Source organism: Zophobas morio, unplaced genomic scaffold (assembly GCF_036711695.1).
Source record: "Zophobas morio isolate AGI-343-1 ecotype UQ-CSIRO unplaced genomic scaffold, CSIRO_AGI_Zmor_V1 ptg000012l, whole genome shotgun sequence".
Lineage (NCBI taxonomy): Eukaryota > Metazoa > Arthropoda > Insecta > Coleoptera > Tenebrionidae > Zophobas > Zophobas morio.
The window spans coordinates 24,449,075-24,475,795 of NW_026972117.1; the positions used below are offsets into that span (position 1 = coordinate 24,449,075).

Below are 26,721 nucleotides of genomic sequence, written 5' to 3' on the forward strand. Positions count from 1 at the left end.
TATTTGACCTGGTCGTCTTCTAATGTTATTAATTTTATAATTTAACCGTGTTTCCCAATGAGGGGTGAAGTCAAAATTAACTACTAGGTAACTATGTTTGTACATTTTAGAAAAATAAAATATAAAAAGAATTACATACCTACCCACCTTGTATATTGTCGAAATGGACAGATTGTTGACATTTTTAAACCCGCAAAATCTATCCAAAATATAATCCAAATTTCAGAATTACCTGCGTTATAGGTACTAACATAAATGCAAAGGAAGTCAACATTTTTTTTAAAGTATTGTTAAAAGACTCCGTCATTTCTGGTCACGTGATATGTACACATAATTTCATTTGCTTCTTGGTCATTTTTTTAACTGAGATAGTTGTCAGTTTGACGACTACTCTTAAAAGTTCTTCCTTACAGATGGGTAAACATAAGTATAAAACGTTAGGTCATGGTTAACTCATCAATCAACTAATAAAACAAACTTCGGTATTTCCAATCAGTCAATATTTGTATTCCACGAAGACCTCTATTTGATAATGGCACGGCCAAGGTAAATTCACGTCAAATAAAACAAACAAAGAGTGGTAAATCACAATGTGTGGCGGTTGGCGTTAAGCTCTGTTGAAAGCCCGTGACTTTCCTTCTTTTGAATTTTGATAAAAGTTGCAATTAACATTAAAAGGGGGATTATATTACTTTTTTTAATTTCATTATAGACATATTTATATTTACTTTATTCGAAACAACATTGTTTGTGTAAGACTAATAAATGTGAATTTACTTATTTATACACAGTATGTCTGGCTATGTCTCTGAGAAGAAAAAAAAATAATTAATTTTACGTAATGAAAATGAAATAGTTCCATTTAAAAAGGATTGATGACTCCACTTTACCACACAACAGCCGGTCTAGTCAGCGACAAACGATGCTGCTAACGCGTCCTATACGATGAATTTGACTTTTTATTTTTACATTAAAAGATTTTATCCCGTTTGGAAAGTTTCTTTATCAGAACTCGAACTATACTTAAAATACAACAAATGATTTTATACTAAACAGAGAAATGGAAAGATCAATAGTAGTTCTGCTTTGTCTACTCACATTCTACATATATAATCAATCTCCATCACTCCAAACATAACAACAGAAAATTAAAAGCTTACCTCGACCGAAATAAATTGAACCTAAGTGTGTGTCTCATTTCCTCCACACAAGTATTTGCTTTTTAAGGTACCGTTCGTGCAAACACTTGCACTTTAGTACCTATCATTATTGGCCCATAAAAGCTCACAAGTCTGGAGTTTCTAAGGTGTCTCGATTGCATTTCCGGCCATTCCTGGCGCATCCACCAACTGGATTGGGTAAACCGACAATCGATCGTTGGTGAGGAACCAATGGGGATTTTACTTCAGGTAACCAAGCAACACTCCATACCTCATAATTAAGCCTATCTAAATCATAAAGTGGAGCATACTTCAAATAATCGGCGTAAGAAGCCACCAAATTTATGTCTGCTTCGAATCCGTGAGTGGCGAGCATTCAGAACTCCAGTTTTATCTGCGAACTCCTGTCGTCAACAGGAAACTGATTGTGGGTATAATTAACATACTTACCGAATTTTGATTGCATCTTATAACCACTTTCTTCGTTTTGTAATTATTGAGCAAAAATAAAATAAAGGAAGAGAGAAAGAGTGTGAGAGACACAGAGAGAAAGACAGAGAGAAAGAGTAGAAGGGAGAGGAAGTTAAGAAATTAGAATTTTTTCATGAATTATTATTAGCATAACATACATTAATATTATTTTTCCCTATACCGAGTGTTTTGTTTTAAGGAAACAGAACATTTTAATGTCCTGATTCGTTTCTTCTTAGGTTTTATGACCATAATTACTTTTGAAGTTATCTCTGCGACGTTGTTATATTGTTATAAAATAACAGTAGGGTTATTTTTACTGTCTGTCATAGGAGTATAATATTTTATTGATAAACAAAGATATGTGGTTTGTTGTAATAGGGTGATTCAAGAAAATAAATGAAAGCGTAAATTTATTTTACTGATTTACTCAGGAACTACAAAACCGAATGCTTCGAAATCTTGAAGATATTTTAAAATTATCATAAGCATGGTAAATTTTTGATCAAAACGTATTTGGTCGTCCCCCCTAAAAAATTTATGACGTCACCACAAAATTTTGCTGAATAAATCCTATCTAAAATGTACAAAATATGGTGAGTCTCTTCTTGTGATTTATCATTCCATTCAAATTTTTTCGATTTGCATATACAGGGTGACTCAAAAAAATTAATGAATGCGTAAATTTATTTTATTGATTTAATCAGGTACTACAAAACCGAATGCTTTGAAATCTTGCAGATGTTTTAAGGTTATAAAGAGCATAATAAATTTTTAGTCAAAATATATTTGGTTATCTTCTACAAAAAACTGATGACGTCAGCTCAAAAGTTTGCCGAATAAATCGTATCTAAAATGTACAAAATATGATGAATCTGTACTTGTGATTTATCATTCCATTCATATTTTTGGATTTGCATAACAGAACATTTTAATGTCCTGATTCGTTTCTTCTTAGGTTTTATGACCATAATTACTTTTGAAGTTATCTCTGCGACGTTGTTATATTGTTATAAAATAACAGTAGGGTTATTTTTACTGTCTGTCATAGGAGTATAATATTTTATTGATAAACAAAGATATGTGGTTTGTTGTAATACCAATAAAATTGAGTTTTGTTATACAGAGTGTTTAAAAAAAAAACAAAAATATTATAATTTTCTACATCTTACTCTGTATTTTATTCTTTCTTTTGATATATTGGCGCGTTTTTCAAAAAAGTGAAAAATCGTGAAAATAATACAAAATAGAAACTGAAATAAAACCTATATGCAGGGTGTTCCAGTCAATTATTATATTATATTTTGAAAACGGATAGAAATATTGAAATTCTGTAAACACCATTGTTTTTAGCTTGTAGGGGAAAGTTTAATATAGTACTTTGCAAACATTACGCACTAATAATTGAATTTACAAAAAATTATAAATATAATTAAATTAATGTTAAGTAAAATAAAGCAATCACACAAATGAAAATGAAATAAATGCCCAAATGTTCCACATCATTCTAATCGAAATTCAAGGGTCTATCAAAATCATTAAAAAAATATACGTTGCAATTTAAAAGGGTTATAAGCATACAAGCTAAAAACAATGGTGTTTACCGAGTTTTAATATCTATCTATTCTAAAGATATAAGGCCGCGGAATTTTAACTGGGATACCTGTATATTACATTAAAAAATACTTACTAATAAATCGGCTGTTTTTTAAACAATTTGAAATTACTCTTAGAGTGTTTTATTCAGTGAAAACAGTATTTACATAAAAGGTTTATATAAGCAGTACCTTCAGAATAAATATGAACAATGAGACAGAAACTCGTGGATAAATCTAATGAAATAAAAAACTATAGAGTTCCACAAATATTTGTTTGACTTATTTATTTCCTCAAGTCTGTTCATTTTTCTGATTAAAATAGGGAAATCTGCTTTTCCTAGTGAGAAAAAAAATCATTTTGTGAAAAATTCCAGACCTCCATTTTCAATTATAGTGGAGTTGACAATTTTTGTGTGTCACTCAGTGCATGTCCCATACATTAAAATTATACAGAGTGTTTTGTTTTTGAGTCATAACACACAACTTAGTTTTAGTAATCGAGTCCATCGGACGAATGATCACTTTTATGTTTTCTCGGCGTTTCATGACCGCTAGAGTACGAAAAAAGTAGTCTCCCGTTTCCGTCTGTTCTATTACAATAGGTACTTTTCTAACTTACGCTCCGAAAGTAAACATACAACTTTCTTTATAGCTTTATTGCGATGAAGAATTTTTTCTACAATGTACAGCGAATTTTTAATTTTTCTGCCCTTTGACCGTTGAAACACCCGGTATGAATCTATTTTGAATGAGTATTTTGGCAGAAATGGTGGTCTCTGTTGTGTCATTATAGTCATTAACACTCGAAAAATAAAATATTTTCGAAAGACGTATTTAAATTGACTTTTCGAATTTATTTTTGGCGAATTGTATGTAACATTCGTAATTTCCTATTCAACCACACAGCGTGAAAATTGTTCTGCTAATGAATAATGTTGCAGTATTTGAATTAAGATTTATTTAGTGTGCGACGCGTTGATGAATAAAAACTCTGCAAAAAATGTCTGATAAGAAGATATCGGCGAGAATTTTTTGTTCATTGTTCGTGTTATGCAAAGGAGTTCAATCGCAGTAGGTGTTGATTGTAAAGGGCGTGTGCGGTGTTAAATTAGTTAGTTTGAGTGATTTATTTTTGTTAAAAATATTTAGTTTCGAGTTTAATGTGAAAGGTGAGTGTCGTGATGTGCCCATGAGTCAGGAGTCTGCAAGGATCGGCGCGGAAGGAAAGGAAATCGGGATCTAAAGGGTAAGTGTTGCTATTAGGTTTTATATATCGGTCTATCATTTAGTGTATTGTGCCCTATTTCCTCAGTTATTTTATTTTAAATTGATATAAAAATACGATGTTAAGGGAGAAGTAGCTGTATTGTACAAATCATTACTTATTGACTTAACAAATATGTTTGTTTCAACAAGAACTCAAACGTTAATATCTCGTCAGATATTTATTCTTTAAAAGTGATTTCGGTTGAAATAATTTGAAAGATCTAATAGGTTTTTATCCATGTTAATTATTTAAAAATTTAATTCAGTTCTGATTTTTATCTCGTTACGGATCATCTTTACGTCTTACGCATCACGGCAATTAATAATATTCTTCATTGCAATTATCATTATTGTTTTGTGAAACATTCAAATTTCAGAATTGTTTTGAAAAAAATTTTGTATTGAACTACAACTAAAGGAAGCTCACTAAATCAGCAAAATATTTCAGACAAACAGTGGTCTTCAATGTTTTATTTTATTGGGATGTGTTTATTGCAGTTTCGGTTAAATTAACTTTAGAATATTCTTAATTTCCAAACGTAGTGTAGCAGGGTTATTTTTATTAAACTTTCATTTCTTATTTTTTTAACATTTCCCAGTTTATGGATTGAAAATATCCATTTTCCGTTTTCGTTTGTCTGTTTGTTAACGAATTTTTAGGCAAATACTCTTCGAAACTTTTTTTTATGTAATTTCAATCTGTTTTCATAGATTTTTTTTCTGTTCATCTTCACCAAAATCGCGTGATCTAAATGTAAAATTTTGCTTAGAATTTATATTGTGATTTCAAAACTTTTTCTGATTAGTATTTTTTAAATTTAATCTTCTTATTAAACCTGTGTAATGTTGAATTCCACTGTTATTAAAAATTAGTATGTAGGTATAAAGTTAATGTTGACTTTTATAGTATTTTTCGCTGTGTACACAAAAATTTCTTGTTGCAGTGGGTTCGTAAATGAAAATGAGGGAATTCGCTAAATTGTAGCAGAAGAAGAAGCCTAAAGGTTAGAATTTTGCATTAGTTTTAAATTGGGTGTTGTTTTTTTTACTTTTTTTTTGCCTTTTATGAAGGCTATTTTGCTCGGTAGGTAATTTCGTCTTAAGTTTTATTTTATCAAAATTTTGTTACGTCTTGTTACATATTTCGTAAGTATTTTTTTTTCAGTCTTTTCGTTATGTGTTATCAAATTTTTCCTACCTCTATTTCTAGAATGACATGTAGATTAAAATTTCAACATTCTAAGACTCGTTTTAGAATGTAATTTCCCAGAATTTTTCCATTATTGCTTTATCCGATTTTTGTTTCCACATACCTGCTGTGGGGTCCAAATTTTAACACATTTTTCTATCTTTAATTAAAATTCTTATTTCATAAATAAAATAAAAAGAAAATATAATAGCAAAAGATAATTCTTTTTTTTTTAGTTAATAACTCGCTTTTTCGAACACTTATAAAATTTGATTTTGCGCTTTTTTTTTAAAGAACCCCTATAAGTTAAAATAAAGATGTGTGTGTAGTGGTAAACTAAATGAAAAAAAGGTGCCAAGGATATGTTTTAAGTGAGTTTTTCCATTACAAAAATTTGTGATGATGTTATCAACATTTTTGCAAGGACATATCAATTTAGATAGATACAGTGCAATACGAATAATAACAGTACTGTGTTGCCAAGTTCTCGGGCAAATGGAGTTAGTCGTTCTTGATTTAATCAATAAAATAAATTGCCTCATATCGTGCTAACCAAAATTTATCTAATCATCTCCATCAACAATTAAATGACGTAAAGTCTTTTTTTTCGAAGTAACTCAAATTTACACTTTATAACAAAACATACTCCTATATATTTGTGCTTTATGAGTCTGCCTTGATTTTTATCACAGCTACTTTAAAAATTCTGGGTTACGTGCATAACGACTGCCAGTTGACGTGTGGATTTTTTAGAGAACTTGAGCTCTGCTCGCCTTAATTCGATCCCATCTTTGTCAAACTTTCTTTTCTAGCACACTGAATTTGTCTGAATATTTGTTTTCAGGTGCGAGGGAAGTCCTCTCTAAATGACTTTAGAACAATTTTTTATATGTATAGGACACCTTAAATAATTTTACATTATTATTCTTATTAGCCTGTTCCTAGACTGTAGGTATAAGTATAGTCTAATTTTGAAATTCCAATGCGACGTTGCCATGTTCGCCCAGTTTTCTTGAATTTTTTTTGGTAATGCAATGGTCCACAAAAAATCGCAAAAATAATATTTTTAAAATTTGTTATGCAATATTTTAATATGCAGAGTGTTTATTAATAAATTCTAAATATGTAGTTACAATTTTCAAATATCAATACTGCAGTTTTATTTTATAGAACACCTATATTTTATTCCTATTCCTGCATTGAAATGTAGCTGTGTATCTCAAAAAATAATAAATATAGAAAATACTTAACAAAATGGGACAAAACGAAAAAACAGATTGAGATGCAGTAACAATATCCATATGAAAAAAGATATTGATATTTGAAAATTTGTAACAATTTAAATTTTGTTTATCAGCACTATGTATATTCAAACTCAAGACAAAACGCAAATTTTATTTAGGTACCTCTCCACAAAATATTGTGACAGATTTGGAAAAAACCTTATTGCGATTTTTTGTGAATCCTTCCATTGTTAAAAAAATTCAAGAAAATTAGGATAACGTGGCAACGCCGCATCGAAATAAATTGTAATTATAAAACGTAATAAGAAGAGATTAAGCAGATCAGAACATACAAATAAGAATATGCCGTGTATTCCATTTAAAAATATTAATTTTATGTTACGTTTCAAAAACAGAACACTCTGTATAGTTGAAAATAATTTTAGAATATATATCTCCATAACCATTTTTTCTAGAACCTTTTGTTGCAAATTTTGGCGATATCCTGTTGTAGAATACGGCCGTGCATTTAATAGGTAGGAATTTAAGGTCATCAGCATAAAGCAAATAGTGCACTGAGGGAGTGTACAATGGCACTAATATAAATTATAATAAAGAACAATGGCCCTAATACAGATCCCTGAGGAACACCAGATTGCTGGATGAATTTAAAAGATTTAAAACCTCGATAGTGCACAAACTGAAATCTATTATTGAGATAGGAAGCAATAAATTATGAAATATGTATCTGTTTTTTCAATTTTTGGTATGATTTTTTAGCACCATTAAATTCGTTAAGAATATGCAAAAGAAAAATATCTAAAAACGGCAACGCGGGAGCTTATAGTATCATAATTTATAAAAATTAGGAAGCAAAAAGCTAAAAAACATTCAGTTTTCCTTTAAATAACTGTTACAAAAAATTGGAAATTTTTACATTTTGGGCGATAGTTGAAGTACTTTTTATGATAGGACCATTTTGGAAAAAGTTTGATTTCATGTTTTCTTGAGTTTCACAGTCGTATCCGAAAAACCTGATTTGGCGTTTCTGTCTGTTGACGTCTGTCTCTCAAAATATTGTTAAATAAATCTCGACTTCTCTGAATAAGAAAAAAAAAATGTTTTGGCCCACTGAATTTTACAGTTTGTTTTAAAGATTACGTGGCACTCTCCTTGAAAATATTTATAACTTTGTAACACATTTTCTTTTATTCACCTGAAAAGGCAACATCACTGCTTATTGTTAAACAAATGGAAATATAATTTAAAATCAACTTTGTAATTTTTCCAAGGAGCTGGGTTTGTTGGACTTCAGGGGCAAGTTTGTCTAAATTTTCTACGACCATTTTTCCTAAATATAAATTACAAGCACTATTAACTTTAGAGTAAATTATTTGCTCTTATAGTTAGTGAGTGCAAATAAGTGATGTATCTCCGACTTCGTCTGAATAAAATTTCCCAGAAACACGTAATTTTAAAATACTTTCCTTTCATTATTATACATTCCTTTTTCGATCGTCTTTTAGCTGACAGCCGAAGCAACGAAAACTTCGATAAAAACCATGTTTAAGATTGAAACGTGTTATAAAACACTCCTAATGATGTAAAATTTAGATAAAAGTGTTCGTCACGCCCTATCTTGTGTCGTTCATAAGTTACGCTGTCATGCGTGTAGGGGAGTGTGACTGAAAGCTTCAACATTAGCATGAATGAAGACTTATTATTACCGATAAAAAATCAACGCAAGTTACCGATAAACGCGAAATTTTTGCATGGATTGCAACTGATTTTGTGTAGTCCTTCCAATCCATTAAATCCGTTTTTGCGTCAGTAACGTCGAACTTCTCTGCATATATCCCTATTCCAGACCCCTCGGCGTCTTCAGTGGCTGCTTTGTAGCTTTCAGCCTGCATACAAGAATCAGGAACCGAAGCTAGTAGCCATGTACGGATGAAATCGTGCGGAAAACGTATGCCCTACGACCGACACGCGCCATATAATGACGTAATGATGTAGTGATACATGGACGTCACCCTCACTTAAACTTTATTCTAAACTTAAATAGACCATTTTTATTGATTCGAATTTTGGTGAACGTATTTGTGCACCATATTTTTACAACCTTTTATCAGTTAATTTTTATCATTTCTATAAGAAATGTAGTTTTGACATTATACAGGGTAGCTAGAAAGTATGGAAGTATGTCCCTAAAGGTATACTCAAGTTTTATTTTCTGCAATTTTTTCATTGAAATGCAGGGCTAATTTGTTTTTTTTTTTTTAAGTAGCACTAGTAGTCAAATGTTCCGTTTTTAAATAGTGATTTTTTTCTGAATTCATAAATGTAACGCATGCATTATTTTATTTTTTCCCAACATGATGAAATAGTCAAAATAAAGATATTGAAAGCAAATAAAGTTTCAAGTTTCAAAAAATTAGAGAAAATAGAGTTTGAGTATTTGTAAGAGATCTAACTAACCATTCCCAAGACATTCAATTCCTTCCGCACTTTTTAGCAACCCTGTATAAGAAAAATGGATACATTAATTTTGTTGTTAATGCTTGGTTGAAGTATCAAATCATTTGTCTGTGCTATAAATACTGAAAATGCTTTATAGAGCCATAACTGACGATGATTATGAGAAATAATAGAAAATATTGTGGGTTTTAGGCTATATTTTGTATAATAAATACATAACATTTATACATTTTTTTAAGATTGTGGCAGCCATTCTGTGGCTCCTTAACAAAATGGCTTTTTACACGTCTGACATTTAGGTATATGACTAGTACATCTATGATATTTTTTTGAACATATCGTCCGTCTAAATTCTATTTTCTCTATTTCAAGCTTACAACAGATAGGTACTTATCGACTAGATGTTACAATATACAGAACTATGTACAATTACGAAAATAACATTATGATTATAATCTAAGGAGTGGTTGTAAAATAATTTAAAAATAAATATGTTTTCATAAAATGAGAGGAACATAAGAGATTCATCATCTATGAAAATTACGATTGGATATTTGCAAATTAATTTTTATAGAAGATGAGTGGGGAATTATTTAAAACATCTTATCACAGTCGCCGCTATTGCGGTTTGTGTCTTTCTTTACACATCTCAAATTTACTAAATATATACATTAAAACATTGCACTGGAATTACACCACTATCAAGTTATACCTTAGAGGTAACATTAATCTCTTGGAATGCGACTAGAAACTTCTTCGCCAAACAAAAAAGAACGTTTCGTTTGAAATAAAACTGATATTTTACCAGTCTTCTACATTTTATCTATTGGCAAATCATAACGATGAGTATTTTCAACTAATCTTGTTTTTAAATACTGTTTCGTAACCCATCTCCCGAGTCAAAAAGGTCGCAAATATTATTAACTCACATACGAAATTGGTGACTGATTACATCGGCAATTTTCTGGTCCAGTCTGGCCCAGGCGATGAGCTTGTAGCAGGTCATGCATAGTGAGGATATGAGCCAAGAGGAGGAGCTCCTAGATGAGGACCCGCGTGGTGACCGATCGAATGCGTGCTGGCTGCGATGTTCGAATAAAGATTCGCACTAGGATTACTCCAGTATGAACCAGGAGACGGAAAAATTGAACCTGCAATAAAAAAGAACTTGCAATATTTTCATATATGTACATGTTTTCCTGCAATAATGATAATTAGACGAATCAGAATGTCACGGTAATTTGAAATCTGAAAATTTAGTAATAAAATATGTCAAATTTAGGAGATCTTTAAAACCCATCTGTAAAGAATTTCAAAGAGCGGAGTATATCTTCAACCTTGAGGTTAAGAATATCATTCTCTAATGTCGAATCGAAATTTACTTAACAAGGTCTTGAGATGATGTAATCAATTTGGAGTTAATAAATAGACACAATATGGTTATGAATTTCTCATCATCAAGATAGTTTTAAAGAGTGTTCAAAATTGTTAAGTAGGTAATTCAGTGATTTAGATTATTTTTCTTATAAAAAGAAAATAACCCTATTAGAGTACTTCTCTTAGCTCACAAGGAAGTGTCAAAAAACAGTAAAGAAAATGTCAAAATAGTCATTTTTGTATCTTTAGAACAGGAAAGTGAGCTCGAATCCCTCAAAAAACACATTTTATTTCTTACAATTTAGTAATGGAGTTATCTTTAGACCAAATAACTTAAAATAATAATTTTAAATTAATTAATTTTCAAATTGCATGGAACTAAGGAACGGGAATCAGTGTTAACAAAATTTAGATGAAAACAAAGTAGAACCATCAAATATTGCAAAAAGCAAATTGACAAAAAGGATATTCAAAAAAAGTAAAATAATTCAGAAGTCGCTGAAAAAACTATCTATAGTCTACGCCATTTCTATCTGTTCACTTCATAAGAAACAAGATTGATTACAATGCCCCGCTTGTTGAAGTTGAGTTGCTTGGTAAATGCCTGGGAAATTGTTAACGTGTTAAAATTTAACAAGGTGTTACAATAGGAATAATATTTAATCGCGGTGGAAGGTAATTTTGAACATTCACCAGATTTTAAGATTCTGTGATAGCTTTTTTTGCTGTAGCTTTTTGCTTTTTTTACTTAATACATATATTTTTCTCTGAGCAACACGTTCACTGAAGAACTGTTTCATATGGTAATTCTTGTAGAAAAAAAATGAGAGCATGATCAATTCTTTAAACAACAGCATGCTTAAAAACACGTTTCGGACGGTAAGTTCTTGTAGAGAAATAAGGATTTTGTAGTTAAGCTCCGCCTGTCCAGCTCACGACCAACAAAGAAAAATCGCCACAATTGAGAGGGGCTTATATTTTGCATTTTTTTTCCTTTTAATATGCAGTCTTCTCTTCACAACGAGAAACTGAATATATATATGTTTAAAATGGGACATTTGATTCCCCACATTTCTCTACAAATTTACCCTTTTAAACCTGTTTTCAATTTCTTGTCGTGAAAAGAAAACTACGTACATATATAAAAAAAGGTGAAATACTAACCCCGCCCACCTGCCCTCATCTCAATTGTGATAATTTTTTTATTCGTTGTGAGCCGAAGGGCGGAGTTTGATTGCAAAATGTTTATCTCTCTACAAGAAACCACCATATGAAACATTGAAAGGAAACTACGAGTTAAACAATAAGCCCCACCCAGCCGCCCCAATCTCAATTGTGATGAATTTTTCATTCGTTGTCAGACCGAGGGGCAGAGTTTAATTGTAAAATAGATCCTTTCCGACAAAAATTTACACATGTTTTAAATATCTTGTCCTGGAAAGAAGATTTTGTATATTCAGAAACGAAGGCAAAATTTAACTTCCCTTACGAAATTTTATTTATTAGGAGTACATGATTTGGATTTTTTTGGGAAATCTGGACAACTGTGGTAAAAACCATGAGTTTAAGATTGTTATTTTTTTTATAAAAACATTTACTCATGGAAGTGATGCTCATTGCCGTCCAATCCCCAGCGCTATTGCAGTCGTGGCTTACAACTTCGGGAATTCTTAATAACATTTACTACTTTTTCTCGGTTTTCTTCAGTTATACGAGTTCTCCTAGATGTTAAATTGATTTAAAAATTAAGAATGAGTGGTCAACATCAGAATTTTCGTGATGATCTTTATTAGATAAACCCTGATTTGCATCAAACGCCACTGAGGTTGTGACGTGGTTGAGACTGCACAGTCGGCCAGCCAAATTTATCGCCTTACTTCGCGCCGTCGTTTTTAATATTTGTCTAGTGGATTGCCCATCGCTTCCCCTGTGCCTAACTTTGATAATTACATAGAAAATTTGATAACAAAAGTCTATCCTGTAGTTTCGGATCACGAAAGATAGACAGACATACAGACAGATGCACAGACAGACGAAAACGGGAAACCTATTTTTTCGTAAAAGTATGAATTTCTTGAGAAAACATGAAAGTAGCCATTCACCGGATGGACTCTATTAGACTACTTTCTTAGGTTATGCTCGGGAAGTAAAAATCGTTCACAAAAATGGCCTAAAGTTATTTAGACAAAATTCCGCGTCCCTGAAGTATAGACGCACAAAATTTGGGTATTTAAGTTAAAAACTCAATACGGATTCATAAACCTCAAGTGCAGGAGTGGGTACGTTATTTTACAAAATTTTTACTATTTCAAGTTTGGAGATGATGCCATCCCATTGTTAGTGGGAATGATGAGACCGACGACAGACAGACAGACAGACGGACGGACTGAAACGGCTGCGTAAAACATATATAGATCCATATAACTCACTCTCATCTTTACTAATATTACATGACGTATTTCTGACATCGATTATGGCGTTTCACAAGGATCTATCACTGGGCCGTTATTTTTTTTCCTCTACATATATGACCTTATGAATTTTTTTGTCCAAAGCAGATGTAAACATTTACACAGATGACACTTGCATTAGTACTGCAGGAAATATTGTTGATTTTGCTTATAGTAGAAATAAAATTTTATAAATACATATTAAGTTTAAATAGAGGAAAAAACATTTCAATCATATTTCAATGTTCTTTACTGTAAGATCTTAAGCTGTCATTCATGTACATGGGAAAAATGTACTCAATACTTAGGAGGTTTTATGAATAATAGATTTTGTTGGATTAACCGTGGTAATTACAACGGGTGTTCAACTGAAAAGGTCATCAAGTTGGCGTTGCTTTTTTGATAGAAGAAAATGTAGTGTATATAAAATGTCTATGTTTTAGCAATCCATACTGTTGTGTATATTTGACATTTCCACGTTGTCAGCTGTCATCGTCTAAATTATAGGTTAACTGTATACACACTTCACAATGTTTGTATAAAATCAAGACCTACTTGATGATTTTGTCAAATGAACACCAGATATATCGGACAAAATTCCTTGAAATACTTTACTCTTAAAAAGAAATTTGGTAAAGCGAGTAATACCTTCCTTTACGTTGTTTGCTCATCGCCTACTAGGCCGTAATGCATGGTTTTCATGAAAACCACACTGTATATATGTAATGTATTTTAGTTTAGGAGCATTTATCTTCTTACGATTTAACCTGAGGCTTTGGTATATTTCTGTATTTTGACAAAACACCCATTACTTTCCGAGTGTAAGTTAAGGAAATATTGTAAAAGGATCCAACCGGCAACGACTACTTTCATGTTTTCTGGACGCCTCATGATCCCTAGAGTATGAAAAAATAAGTTTCCCGTTTCCGTGACAGGATTAAGACATATCATGTAGATTATAAAATGTTAAGCAAAATTTGCTAATCATCTCTACTAACAATGTAACAAAGTAGTCTTAAAATTTTGTATAGTAATGCTATTTAAATTTTATAAAATAACACACTCCTATATTTGTGGTTTATAAATTAGTCTTGACTGTTTACAGACATCCAGGTTTTGTCAAAAAATCAAAATTGTATAACATTTTATAATTTAACTTTGAAACTGCAAAATCGAAAACTCTGAAATCTGAGTTTTAAGGTTATCGCAAGCATGTTAAATTGTCAATCAAATTCATCTCAAAATTTTGTCAAATAAATCGTACTAAAATATGCAAAATATTCTAAGTCTGTACTTGTGGATTATCAATACATTAACATTTTTTTAAGATTGCTTAAACAGGGTGTAATAAAGTACTCTTACTATTGGTATTACATTGCACTTATGCAAATTGATATAGGTGTCCTTGCTAATATGTTGACGACGTCATTACATAATTTTGTAATGGAAAAACTCATTTCAAACATACGCATAGCATGTTTCTTTACCTTTACTTTAACATTGCATATATCTTTACTTTAACTTATTGGTGTTAAGACAAGGAGATCGCAAAATCCAATTTTATATTTTTGGAAAAAGTTGGATATGTACGATACTCAGTGGTTGGAAGAAATTCATTACTATAATACAGTTCCTTTTCAAGTAATGAGTAATTATAATGAATTACTTTTTTTGAGTAATTCAGTCATTGTTACAGTTACTTTTAGCCCAAATATTAAAAAATATTGGTTTGTTTTCCTCTACGAATCGTTTACTTAACTTGCTAGAATTATTATCCAAAAATCCATTGCGCTTTACAGCAATAAAATATCTTAACAAATAATTGAGTAAGCAGGGGCAGAATATACAAAATTTGTGGTCAAACAAACTTTAGCCATTTTTCAACAGGTAACCCATAGAACCCGTCCTTTTAAACCCCTCATAATCCGACAATAAAATTTGATGAGAGTGTCAACCCTCTAAGGTTTTCTAAATTTAATCTGTAAGTCACAACGCCAAGTAAGAGACACAATTAAAGACAGACTTTTAAGTTTACATTATCTTGTAGCCCCCTTCTAAGTATTTAGGAACATCATTAAAGATTAAGAAATTTGCTTCCGCAGGTAATTATCGGTGGACTAATGTTTACCATACATTTACACGTAGCCAATAAGATATTTTGAAATCTCCCACCAATGCAAATTTTTGATTAAAAGTTGTTGCAGTTGGCATCGAACTTTTATTTGTAGCTAGAGTGGAATGCAATTAGGTGTAAAAGAATTGGCTCTTCAATGTTTGGTAAAGTAGATAACATATTGCCCCACAACAATTCCGTCTAGCGCCGCAGTGAAAAGGATGTTAGTGTTGGCGCAGATGCTTTTAAGTCAAAAGGTCATGCTTTAGCTGACGAAAATTTTGAATGTCAGGATGTTATTATTGAATTTAAATTATGAATATAGTCCTCTTGCGTGAAGTATTTATTTGTTTTACGAGTATTTTATTTACTGATGCAAATATGTAACAAATGCGTTAGTAAAATAAATCACTCGCTGTCTTTTTCATTCTAACACGTTTTTTCTTGAACCTTTGGACCCATACAACAAATATCCAAAATTGTGTCTTCATCAAATTTTTCAAAGTGTAAAAAGTAGGTAATTGTTAAAGTAATGCATTACTTTTTAAAAGTAATGAGCAATTGTGATGAATTACTATTGTTACTGAATAATGAGTAACTGTAATGCATTACCTTTTAAAAGTAATTACTAACTGTACTTCAGGGGCGAGGGAAGTTCTGCCTAAACAACCTTAGACGATTTTTTTATTTTGCAAACCATTTTCTACTAAATTATAGTAATAATTCTCTTGTTAATTAATTATGTATTATTATTATTATTTATTTAATTTTAGGCTTTGTTTATTTTAGATAATTTTTTCGATTTCGATAAGGAACATTTTGTAAAATAATTGCTACAGCAGTACCTAAATTCGAAAACTTATGAGTAAAATTTTAAGTAAAAAATATGTAATTTTACTTATGCATATGAAAGATTTTATAATTGGTTTTGTTGTTCATATATTTTGTCATTTCAAGTTGTTTTTTAGTTCGAAAGAAGTTAAAATGATGAGTTACTTGACTCCAAGACACTGCTCGTAATTGCGGCGATAAAATTAACTATACAACAGACTTCTGAAAGCCTCCATTCCTAATGCATTTTGTTTATGGGCATTCATGGGTACAGCAATGATCCACACCCACATATCACGGAACAGTGAATTTACGATTTCGTTAATGTAATTCATTTGTGTTGTCATCGCGGATAAGCAATTTGCCATAATTTATGGGGTGTTTCACTTAATCCACTGTCGCGCTGTCCTAATCGAGCTTCTTGCCTTGATACAAAGACAAACGCATTCAAATACAAATTAGAATCAACCCCTCCCTCTCACGGACCTTGCACGTATATTTACAGAACCCTAAATGGTATGCTAAGTTGTTGCGGATGGCAAGTGACAAACGCATCTGACTTTGTATTTGCTTAGCTCTCTAGCCTCGATGTAAATTGCCAGAATTGCAACGCTTTGGAGGCAGAAACTTTGAATTTCGAAACATCGTAATTCTGTATTCGGCTCGGGGCTATGTGTCGATGAAATCCTTTGGTTAACACGCAGTCACGCAGTGGAAATAACACTTGCATCCCCTTAATGACGTAATGCCTTGATTGTGCATTGTTTCGCCCCCATAAGAGAGCACATTACCCGTCATTTAACCGACCCTCCCAAATAAGGATATTGTTAACAAACTGCTACGATGCCCACTGCTGCATATGCGACCTACGGAAAATCACCACGTCTAATGGAACATTTCTGAATTATTAGTTTGCGGTTAATTTTATTGGGAAGGGCGGTTCTACGACCTACTAGGAAGAGATTTATTTCGCATTTGCCTTATAGCCAAATCGTTGGATTGATCTATAAAACTAAAATACGAAAAATTATTATAACACACATCTGCAAAAATCCAGCTTTGAATGATTTCATTTGAAGACTCCTTCATGAAAGTCGAAGAGAATTTTCAAATACGATTCAGAACAATTCATCGTAGAACGGTAGTTTTCGTGAAAGTCTCTACTTTCATGTTACGAATTCAAAAAAGTGGATACAAGGATTATATTAATTGAAAGGCCAAAAAATATACCCTATTAAGGAAGGGATATTCTGTGGGCAGTATTATTATCGTTGTTAAAAGGCAATACAATTTTTGTATACCTCGATGAGACTTTGATGTTCCAAAATGGATCTCAGGTTCGCCATTGGGTTTTGGTAACCACTACAAAAAGAATTCCATCAAAATTTAAAGAAGAGGGAAGGCGATATGTTATCTTAGATGCAAGCACGAAGGACAATTTCTTAGCAGGTCATGACTTCATTTTGGATTGTGATAAAAATGATAGAGATTATCATAATATGTACTAGGAATTAAAAAAAAATGTGTCACCGTTATGGATAATGCACACTACCACTCTGTGCAACTGGAAAATATGCTTCTACAAAAAAAACAATATTTTCTATTATAGATATATTTACAAAAAAAAGTATGGTCGTATAGTAATATTGCTATACTTAAATGAAATTATTTAATTTATTATATTAAAAATCCAATTTTGAAATTTTATAACTATAAACAGACTAAGGGAGTTGTTGGTAATTCATTTAGAGTTTAATTTTCCAAGTTGCTGTTCAGTGTCGGGTTCCCGTAGTTTGTACTTTTTTTTTAATATTTCGGCCTCGGGAAAGCAGTACTTCTTCACAAGAAGCTGATGATGACGATCATGGTCTTTTATTGCAAAAATAAAATAAATCAGGCAATAACACCGTTTAAATATATATTTTTTTAAATTACTTCATATTAAAAACAATAATCATAAAATTTCAAAACAAAATAATATACAAATAAGCAATATAGCTGAAGCCGGAACTGCGCCACTTGGCAAGATAATGTCATAAATTCTTGATTTATGACGTGGGGTGGTATCGGTGAACAGCCACACGAAAGGGGTTATTATTTTCTATTATTAGGTTTAGTGGGGCCATATAACCTTACAGTATTTGGGAGACTATACGTGTTTTCTTGTGGTGTCAATTATAATAAATTTTGATATACAGAGTGCTCATAAAAATTTCTAAAACATCTAAAATTTTGTGTCGTCTTCCTTTCCATGTGTGGATGGGTCTCTTAAAAAAATGAAAACTATAAACTTTTGATATGGAAAATACTTTTGAAAAATATGTAAACTGCTCTATTTGAAAAGAGTGAAATATGCATATTTGAAAATTATAATATTTTTGAATTTTTGTCTATTAACACTCAATTTTATTTAAAAACAAAATATTGTAACACAGATTTCAAAAATAATCCTTTTGCCTTTTTTGTGAACAATCGCATTGCTAAAAAAATTAAAGAAAATCAGAATAACGTGGCAACGTCGCATCGGAATTTGAAGCATAAACTATGATTTTAAAGCCTAGGAAGACACTAATGAGAGTACGTAAAATATACAGACTGCTCTATTTAAAACAACTAAATTGTGTGTTATGTCTCAATAACTGAACACTGCGTATATATGAAAATACATAATGTATGCTACACAGAAACGTACAACTTTGTGTTTCTCTTTTTTTAATATATACTTAATATAATAAAGAAATACGTACTTAATGACTCACCCTATACAGAGTGTTTTGTTTTTAAGGTGTAAAATACAACTTAGTCGCTTCAGATGGAACATCCCCTACATTGTTGCATATTCTCCCTAAGCTTTACAACTACAGTTTATTTTTGAAATTCTGATGCAATGTTGCCACGTTACTCCAATTTCCTTGAATTTTTTAAGCAACGGGGGGTTCACAAAGAAATATAGCAATAGGGTTATTTTAAAAGTCTGTTTTACAATGTTTTGTGGAATAATAAATGAAGGTACACGTTTTGTTATGCCATCAATGAAATCAATCAGTGTTTAAAAAAATTCCAAAACTTTTAAAATTTTCAAATATCGATATTTCAGTTTTTTAAACTAGAACACCCTGTATTTTATTATTGTATCTTAGTCTATTGTTTGTTGTCATTCTCCTAATATATGTGTCTCTTGAAAAAGTAAAAATCGCAGTAACTATTAATTTTAAATATAAAAAATACTGAATAAAAGATAAGGAGAACAAAAAATACAATAAATAAAATGCAGTAATAAAATATAGGATGTTCTGCGAAATCTGAAATATTTGAAAATTGTACTCTTTAAATTTTGTATAAACATTTATTATGTAAATAAAAATTTACTTTAATTCATACCATAACAAAGTTCGTATCTTTATTTATCTCTCTATAAAATATTGCGACGCAAGTTTTAAAAATAAACCTACTGCGACTTTTTTTGTGAATCTTTCCATTGCTAAAAAAATCCAAGAAAATTGGACTAACGTGGTAACGTCGCTTTGGAATTTCAAAAATTAACTGTGATTGTCAAATCTAGAAAGAGGTTAACCACAATATGTACAAATATATAGAGTGTTTCATTTTAAAAACTGTATTGTGTGTTATGCCTTATTAGCGGAACACTCTGTTTAACTAAAACTTTTTTCAACATATTTCTAATAATTAATGAGATATCGCTTAGTGACTCATCCTGTATATTATTGATACTTTTTACTTAGTATATGGACACATATTCACTTCCAAATAAGCAATAGTTAAAAACCGATTTTTGGATTCTACTGATAGCATTATCTCCGCGATAGTTATATTTAACGTCACATGAACACAGCAGTTGGAGTTGTTCTTCAAAAATTGCCGAACATTTTACTTTACAGTCTTTGGTTTACCTTCTGTTCCAAGTTTGAATGTTTAGATATGGCGTGTGAATAGCGAATCTGCTCAAAATAATTTTAAGAGACAAAAAAAGCAACAACAAAGTATAAATTTAAGGAATTAGTTTCCGAAGAAAATTCCTTTTGACCTTTCAATCACTAAGAGATTGAACAAAATGTTCAACGGACTCGGCGTGAAAGTTGTTTGCAGTTCCGGACTTCGTCTTCAAAGTTCTCTCGACAACCCGAAGCATAAAATAGACCCAAGTGGGAGGTAAGGAATTTACGAATGTCCGCAAAACTAGATTTAAAAATAAATTCAGGAAACGAAAAAGTAGACCATCAGTCCAAACTGCACAGAAGTTTAAAAAATCAACTGTTGCCCTACATATCTCTAAAAAGGACTACAAGATAAGTAAAATTTTAGATGTCAAGGGTCGACCTCGTACATGATTTCTTTCATTTTGAAGCTTAATTCGAGAAGATAACAGTATACTTGTTGAAATCCATCGAGAGTGTTTTGCAATTTTCGGTGTCGTGGGGATAACAACCTGTTTATGTTATATATTTTGCGCTCCTAGTTACATCTTTCCGTGCTAATGTGTACCTTCTTTCTGTCAAACTTACAGTAAAATCATATTTATGAAGTTGACGACCCAGAACACTTGTGGCACTTGCTATATCGTTTGTTTCTACATATCACAGCATAAAATCCACTTTTCATTAAAGCAAAGTGCTTTATTTCTTACCGTATTATTAACTAAAATAGAAGATGAAGTAAACACGATAGTGTCTGTAGCATATACTACGAAAAAGCGAAATTAGTTTGATCTAAACGCACATTAATCTTCATTAATCATATCACTCATTTCCATACACATCACGCAGATACATATATCAAATTTAATTACAATTAGACAACGTGTTTTTAACTTATCCTTGAAGAAAGAATAGTAAATGCTCGTATCTAGAAATGTCTAATTTAGAACCATGTAAATTTCTTCAGAAACATTAAAATATGAAAATGTATCAAATCTCCATATTTAAAACCCGATAATTTTGCAACAGTGTCAAAAAAAAATAATTTTTAACGCACCTGCTGAACTTGGCACGACGGCATGTGGACTCATAAAGCTTCCCAGCTTAGCACTATGATGATAGGAACTCATGAAAAGCTCGCTTTGATACTTGTAACTACTTGGATCACTCGTTGCCGGTTGTGTGGCAGCTGCCAATCCTTGAAAGTCGAACTTGTAAGCATACCTCTTGCCATGCACTTTCGTCATAATGTTCTTGTCGTAGTAATATCTGAAAATAAAGAAGGAACAATCTTTTCATTTTTCATGTAATTAAATAAAAAAAGCTCTATTGTTAGCCGAACTGATTCATAACATAAAGCGAAGGGTCAGGAAAGGAAGGACGGTAACTGGAGTGGGCGAAGATGTAATTGCGAAATCAATAAGAACGGCGTCGGCGGAATCCGGAGGATGTGGCAGTCTCCGGTGTTCTCCGGGTCCGGAACTGGCCGGACTACACCGGACACGCTAATATGCTGGCCCACATGCCGGACAATTTATACATAGCTGGACATAATAGACATGTTCTATTAGCCTCTTTTCTTTGTTTAAAAGGGACAAATAAAATCTCCAAAATTTTCAAATTTTTCTATATTTTATCAAATTTTCTGCTATGAACCATGATAAAAATGTTACCTTTTATGGTACTTGGTACATGGTACTTTATAACATGGTATCTGCGTTGTTTTAATTCCACATTAAAAGGATAAATTTTGTAAGTATAGATTGTCTCTATCTCGCTCATGTGATAACCACCAGACTAATAATCAACAAAAGCAAGTCTGATTTAATGTAAGATTAGATACATTACTGGTCAGATTCTTAAGCAAAAACCTATTTTTCTAAGTTTCCAGGCGTCTACATCACGATATTGATTACAGTGGTCATTACTACGTAATCGATCTAAAGTCTTCGACCCCGCGTTCTTAATTTGGTATAATATTTTGCTTTCACCTTAAGTTGTATTACAAGAAACTGTTTCGTCAACAAATAAAATAACTGTGTTTTCAGTTAATTAGCAGGAAAAGACGCTACGAAATATCCAGAAAAGCGGAAATCCTAATATAAACCATTGCAAGATCCTATTTACTTATTAAAATAAATTCACCATTTATTATTAACCCCATTAAAAAATATTTTTTGAACCAATATATTATTTAACATTATTAATCAATTACATGAACCTGGATGGTTGACACATTCCCATGTAAATGTAAATAAACAGCAATGTTTACTGCCTTGATGATTTAATAGCAAAGTTGTAAAGGAAAAAATTGTAAAGAATTCAAAAAGGTTTTAATTTTAAAAATGCATTATTAACAGTTATTTAGTGACCATTCGAAATAACTTTTAAATCCTTTTCATTTTACAGATTTTGTTTTCTTTATACGTCGAAAAATTTCCCTAGAAAATCCGTGCCATGGCGGGAATTCTTAAAGACAAATTCAAGCTATGTTTCTGTATTTTTATTTAGTAATTATGTAATTACTTGTATTCAGTAACACGCATTGATCCAAAAGTATGAATTTTTGGACTTTTTAACTTTTTTTTTATCAAAATTAAGTACTTACTCATGGATTCACCACTTCGTAACTACTTGTTGACGTATGGCAGTTGCAGTATTGAAACGATGGTTGTAGCAACGTTTTGTTTACTGTTGTAACAGAAATTAATTACTTGTCTTCTTTACTATACTTTTTGACGGTTTATGCAAAATTTTGGACAACTGCGGAGAATATTTAAAAGGTGGATTCGCAAAATAGTCACGAAAGTGACGTAATAGACATTTTGCCAAAACGAAATTTAGTAGAATTTGAGTTCTCAAGACATGCAAATATTGCTCATCTAAAAAAAAAAAACATTCGGTTGTACCGGGTGACTATTAATGATTGTAGCAAATTTTACGGTTAGCAATTCTGAATTATTGGCAGCAATGTTAGCACGTCAGTTCACAGTTGTCAATTTTGACGTAAGGCCGCCAGAAAAACCAGTGAGAAGAACTGAACTGCTGCCCAAAATTTATGACTTACATTAGCAAATTTTAAATATGTTTCTAACATGATAAGAAAATGATAAACATCAATAGTCACTTGGTATTTCTAAAAATGTAGTTGAGTGTTAATTAAATGATTTTCCGTATTTTTCTTCCACAGCCCGTTGTTTATTTACTAATATTGATTTTACGACCAGATTTGTACCACCAAATGTGCAAAGTACACTTGTAAGATCAAAGAGTAGTTTGTAACCTAATTTTCAAGGTTCATACTTTTTATGTAAGACCATACACATTTATAACCTTTTTTTAATGTCGTAGAAACTTTGGTTCTGCAGTGAATGCCGACTAAGGTGTTTAATATCTGTCACATTACAAATACTACCAGTGTTCAAATGGCTTGATTGTGGACTACTACGAAGGAAATGCCCTGTGAGCTACTGAGAATATTTTGACTCATTCTAACAGACCTTATTTAAATGTAGCATTAAATTTTGTTTTCATACTCGACAATATAACTTGTAAAATGATATCAAATGCTAGGTTTCCTTAATTAATGTTTGTTAAGGTAACCACATTTTTATGTGAAATGTTGGAAATTTCATTATTGTACCATTTTTAAGAGTGTAGACTATAATTTTCGTAAATTTGTTAGTTTTCGTTGTTTTCATTTTTACTTCCCGAGCGTAAACGAAGGAAGTATTGTAATAGGGTTCATCTGGTGAACGGCTGTTTTCATGTTTTTTTTTTGGCGTTTCATGTCGACTAAAGAAAAATAGGTCTCCCATTTCCGTAGTGTTGTTAAATCGCCGGCTGCTTTCAAAAATAGCCTTAATAGCTGGATATTTATCGGAATATTTACCCGTATATTTTCAGGCTATCTATTCACTAATCACTAACAACACTATATTTTCGTCTGTCTGTCGTCTATGTCGATAATAATAATTATTAGAGAAATAGTCGAAACTGTTGAACTGACTGTTGTCAAACTTTATCTGCACATTATTTATATCTATATTATCCCCATGAACAATTTGATGACGTCGCCTCAACATTTTGCATGATAAACGCAATTTAAATTTGATGAAACAACATGCTCTTGTATTTGTGGTTTATGAATACACTTTTATTTTTACTTTAGATATCCGATTTTCGCAAAAAAATCCAAATTGTATATCATTTTAAAATATTATAAGAGCAACACTGTGACCGGTATTATCTTTTTTTTTTCTAGAAAACTGAATTTATTTGATTATACTTAAGGAACAAGGGAAGTTCTGTCAAATAACATAAGACCAATTTTTTTTAAGTATTGTATAAAATAAAATTTTTAAAATTACCGTTAAAAAAAAATGTCTTTACATTCTGTTTTAATATTGATTTGTTTCAATAATTTTTTTGTTCGTTCTGTTTACATTTCCATAAAGGGACAATATTAAATTTCGCAAGTGTTTTTTTATACAGGGCTTTTATACATGATTCTAAGGGTGTAGTTGGCCATGGATTTCAAAAATCCCGGTTCGTTGAAATTCTGCCTCATTATGACAGTTCTCACTTGTCATTAATGTCATTTATAACCTGTCATTAAAGTAGTCGTTTTTATTGTTTTAACGTTTTTCAAGTGTGAATTACAGTAATTCTTTTTGATCCAGCTTCAAAACAACAAAACAGTCGAAAACTGTGAAAATGGTTTATTTTTTAACAAGACATTTTCATTGTTATGTCTTGTTAACACAATGGGATTTCGTAAACGAAAAGTCTGTGTATTATGTGACCGCTTGTAAGCAAGAATATCTGGTCAAATACCATGATTTATTAATTCAAGAAACTTCGTTAGAGGTTTACGTTAGAGATATAATCAACAGATTTGTTCAAACTGGCAGTGTCAACAAAGAGAAATCTCGTGGAATACCTTCAGTATCTGAGGAAGTTGTTGATGCTTTGAGATTTTGACAAAATTTACTCAGCCGTCAAGAGTTCCTGTTGCAACATGAAATTGAACATTGACGAAAGGATTACATAGCATTTTTGAAATTAAAAAGAGAGTGAACATGTACCTTGTCCAAAGTGGTGAACATTTTCAACATTTACTGTGATGTTTAACCGCAATAAATTTGTTTCTTTTTATTGTAACGAATTAGTTTTATTTCTTAAAAAGACATGAAGTATTTAGGCAACCAGTGATAGCCGTGTGGTCTTTGTTTTGCGTCCTTGAGAATTTAGTACAGTTCAAATCTGAGAGGCGGCACGTTTACATGATCTACTGCGACCCTATTATGATTTATAGAAACACTGTATTTGTATATCATAAAGACAAAACAAAATCACGATTCATTTATTCTCTAAAGTAAGTGGAAAAAATTGGTCCAAGGTTATTTAGACTTAGAACTTCCCTCGCTCTTGAAATACATATAGCATATTTAGTTTTCTAAAACAAAGGAGCGTAGGTTTCAAGTGAATCTTTTCTCTACAAAATTTTGTGATAGCATTATCAATATTTTAGCAAAGGCAATTTGGATAGATGCGGTGTAATTGAAGTACTTTTTTCCAAAGCAACTGGAAATTGAGATGAGTCGTTCCTCATTTGATAAATAAAATAAATTTTATAATTTTTTTTTTGCCTCAATCATTTTGGGGTGCTTTTCAGAGGATTCGGTTTTGCAGTTTCAAAGTTAAATGGTAAAATGTTGTTATACAATTTTGATTTTTTTTCTAAAAATCTACATGTGTGAAGTAAACATTAATACGGACATAAAACACCAGTGGAAGAATAAGTTATTTTATAAAATTTAAATAACATTTATTATGTTGGTTAGCGTTTTACATTCTACACGATATTCCTAACACACATACAAAATTTGACAACAATCGATTGGATAGGATATTGTCGGAGATTATTTTTAAAAAATCGACACAAACACACGGGTAGACAAACGAAAACGGCAGACCTACTTTTTCATACTTTAGAGGTTATAAAGCCTCAAGAAAACATAAAGTAGCATGCAGTGCTTCCTTGGCTCATGTTTGGTAATAGAATAAAATTACCGTTTTTGCAGAAAACCCACTCATTTGACAATAATTACTTCAACTGACAACTTAGAGCTCTTGTAAATGAATACATTTTGATATTTATAATATTACTGAATATTTGGTATATCTACTAAAACACAATAACTAAAACTTTTTGTTGCAAAATTTAATTCAAGAATAGTGGAACAGTGAATTTTTATAAGACCTATTTTAAAACAAAAGGTGTAATCATTTTAGAAACTGTTAGTCAGAGAACCCAGTATTTAAGAGTCCTTTTGTTCTAAGAAATTTGAATATATCAGAAGATAATGGCTTTTAATTACATATACCGAACCTCTTGAATGATTAAAAACGCTAAATGAAGTACGAGTAATAAAACATTTTTCAAGAAATGGGTTTCATTCCACTTCTTTAGGATACTTACGCACGATAGTAAGGGTGAACACAGTATGTGCAGAACCACATACAAAAATTGTTTGATTTCCTATTAGTACTTTTTAGAAATAATACAAAATATAATACAAATAAATTAAAAAATACGTTTTACTCATTGCGTTGAAATTTTAACAT

The 26,721-nt window shown here is 31.3% G+C and overlaps 1 protein-coding gene across 2 annotated transcripts in view; it reads right to left on the reverse strand.

Annotated features, from left to right (window-relative positions):
• Nucleotides 1-9,571: 9,571 nt before the first annotated feature.
• The window catches only part of LOC135128443 (DNA-binding protein D-ETS-3), a 157,936-nt gene continuing 140,786 nt past the window's right edge, over nt 9,572-26,721 (reverse strand). For both annotated transcript variants that reach the window (XM_064055353.1, XM_064055352.1), the window contains exons 9-10: nt 21,149-21,360; nt 9,572-10,536 (exon numbers count right to left, since the gene is read on the reverse strand). In XM_064055353.1, coding sequence (XP_063911423.1) covers nt 10,388-10,536; nt 21,149-21,360 — 361 coding nt within the window. In that variant the 3' untranslated portion in view covers nt 9,572-10,387. The remainder of the gene's footprint in view (nt 10,537-21,148; nt 21,361-26,721) is intronic.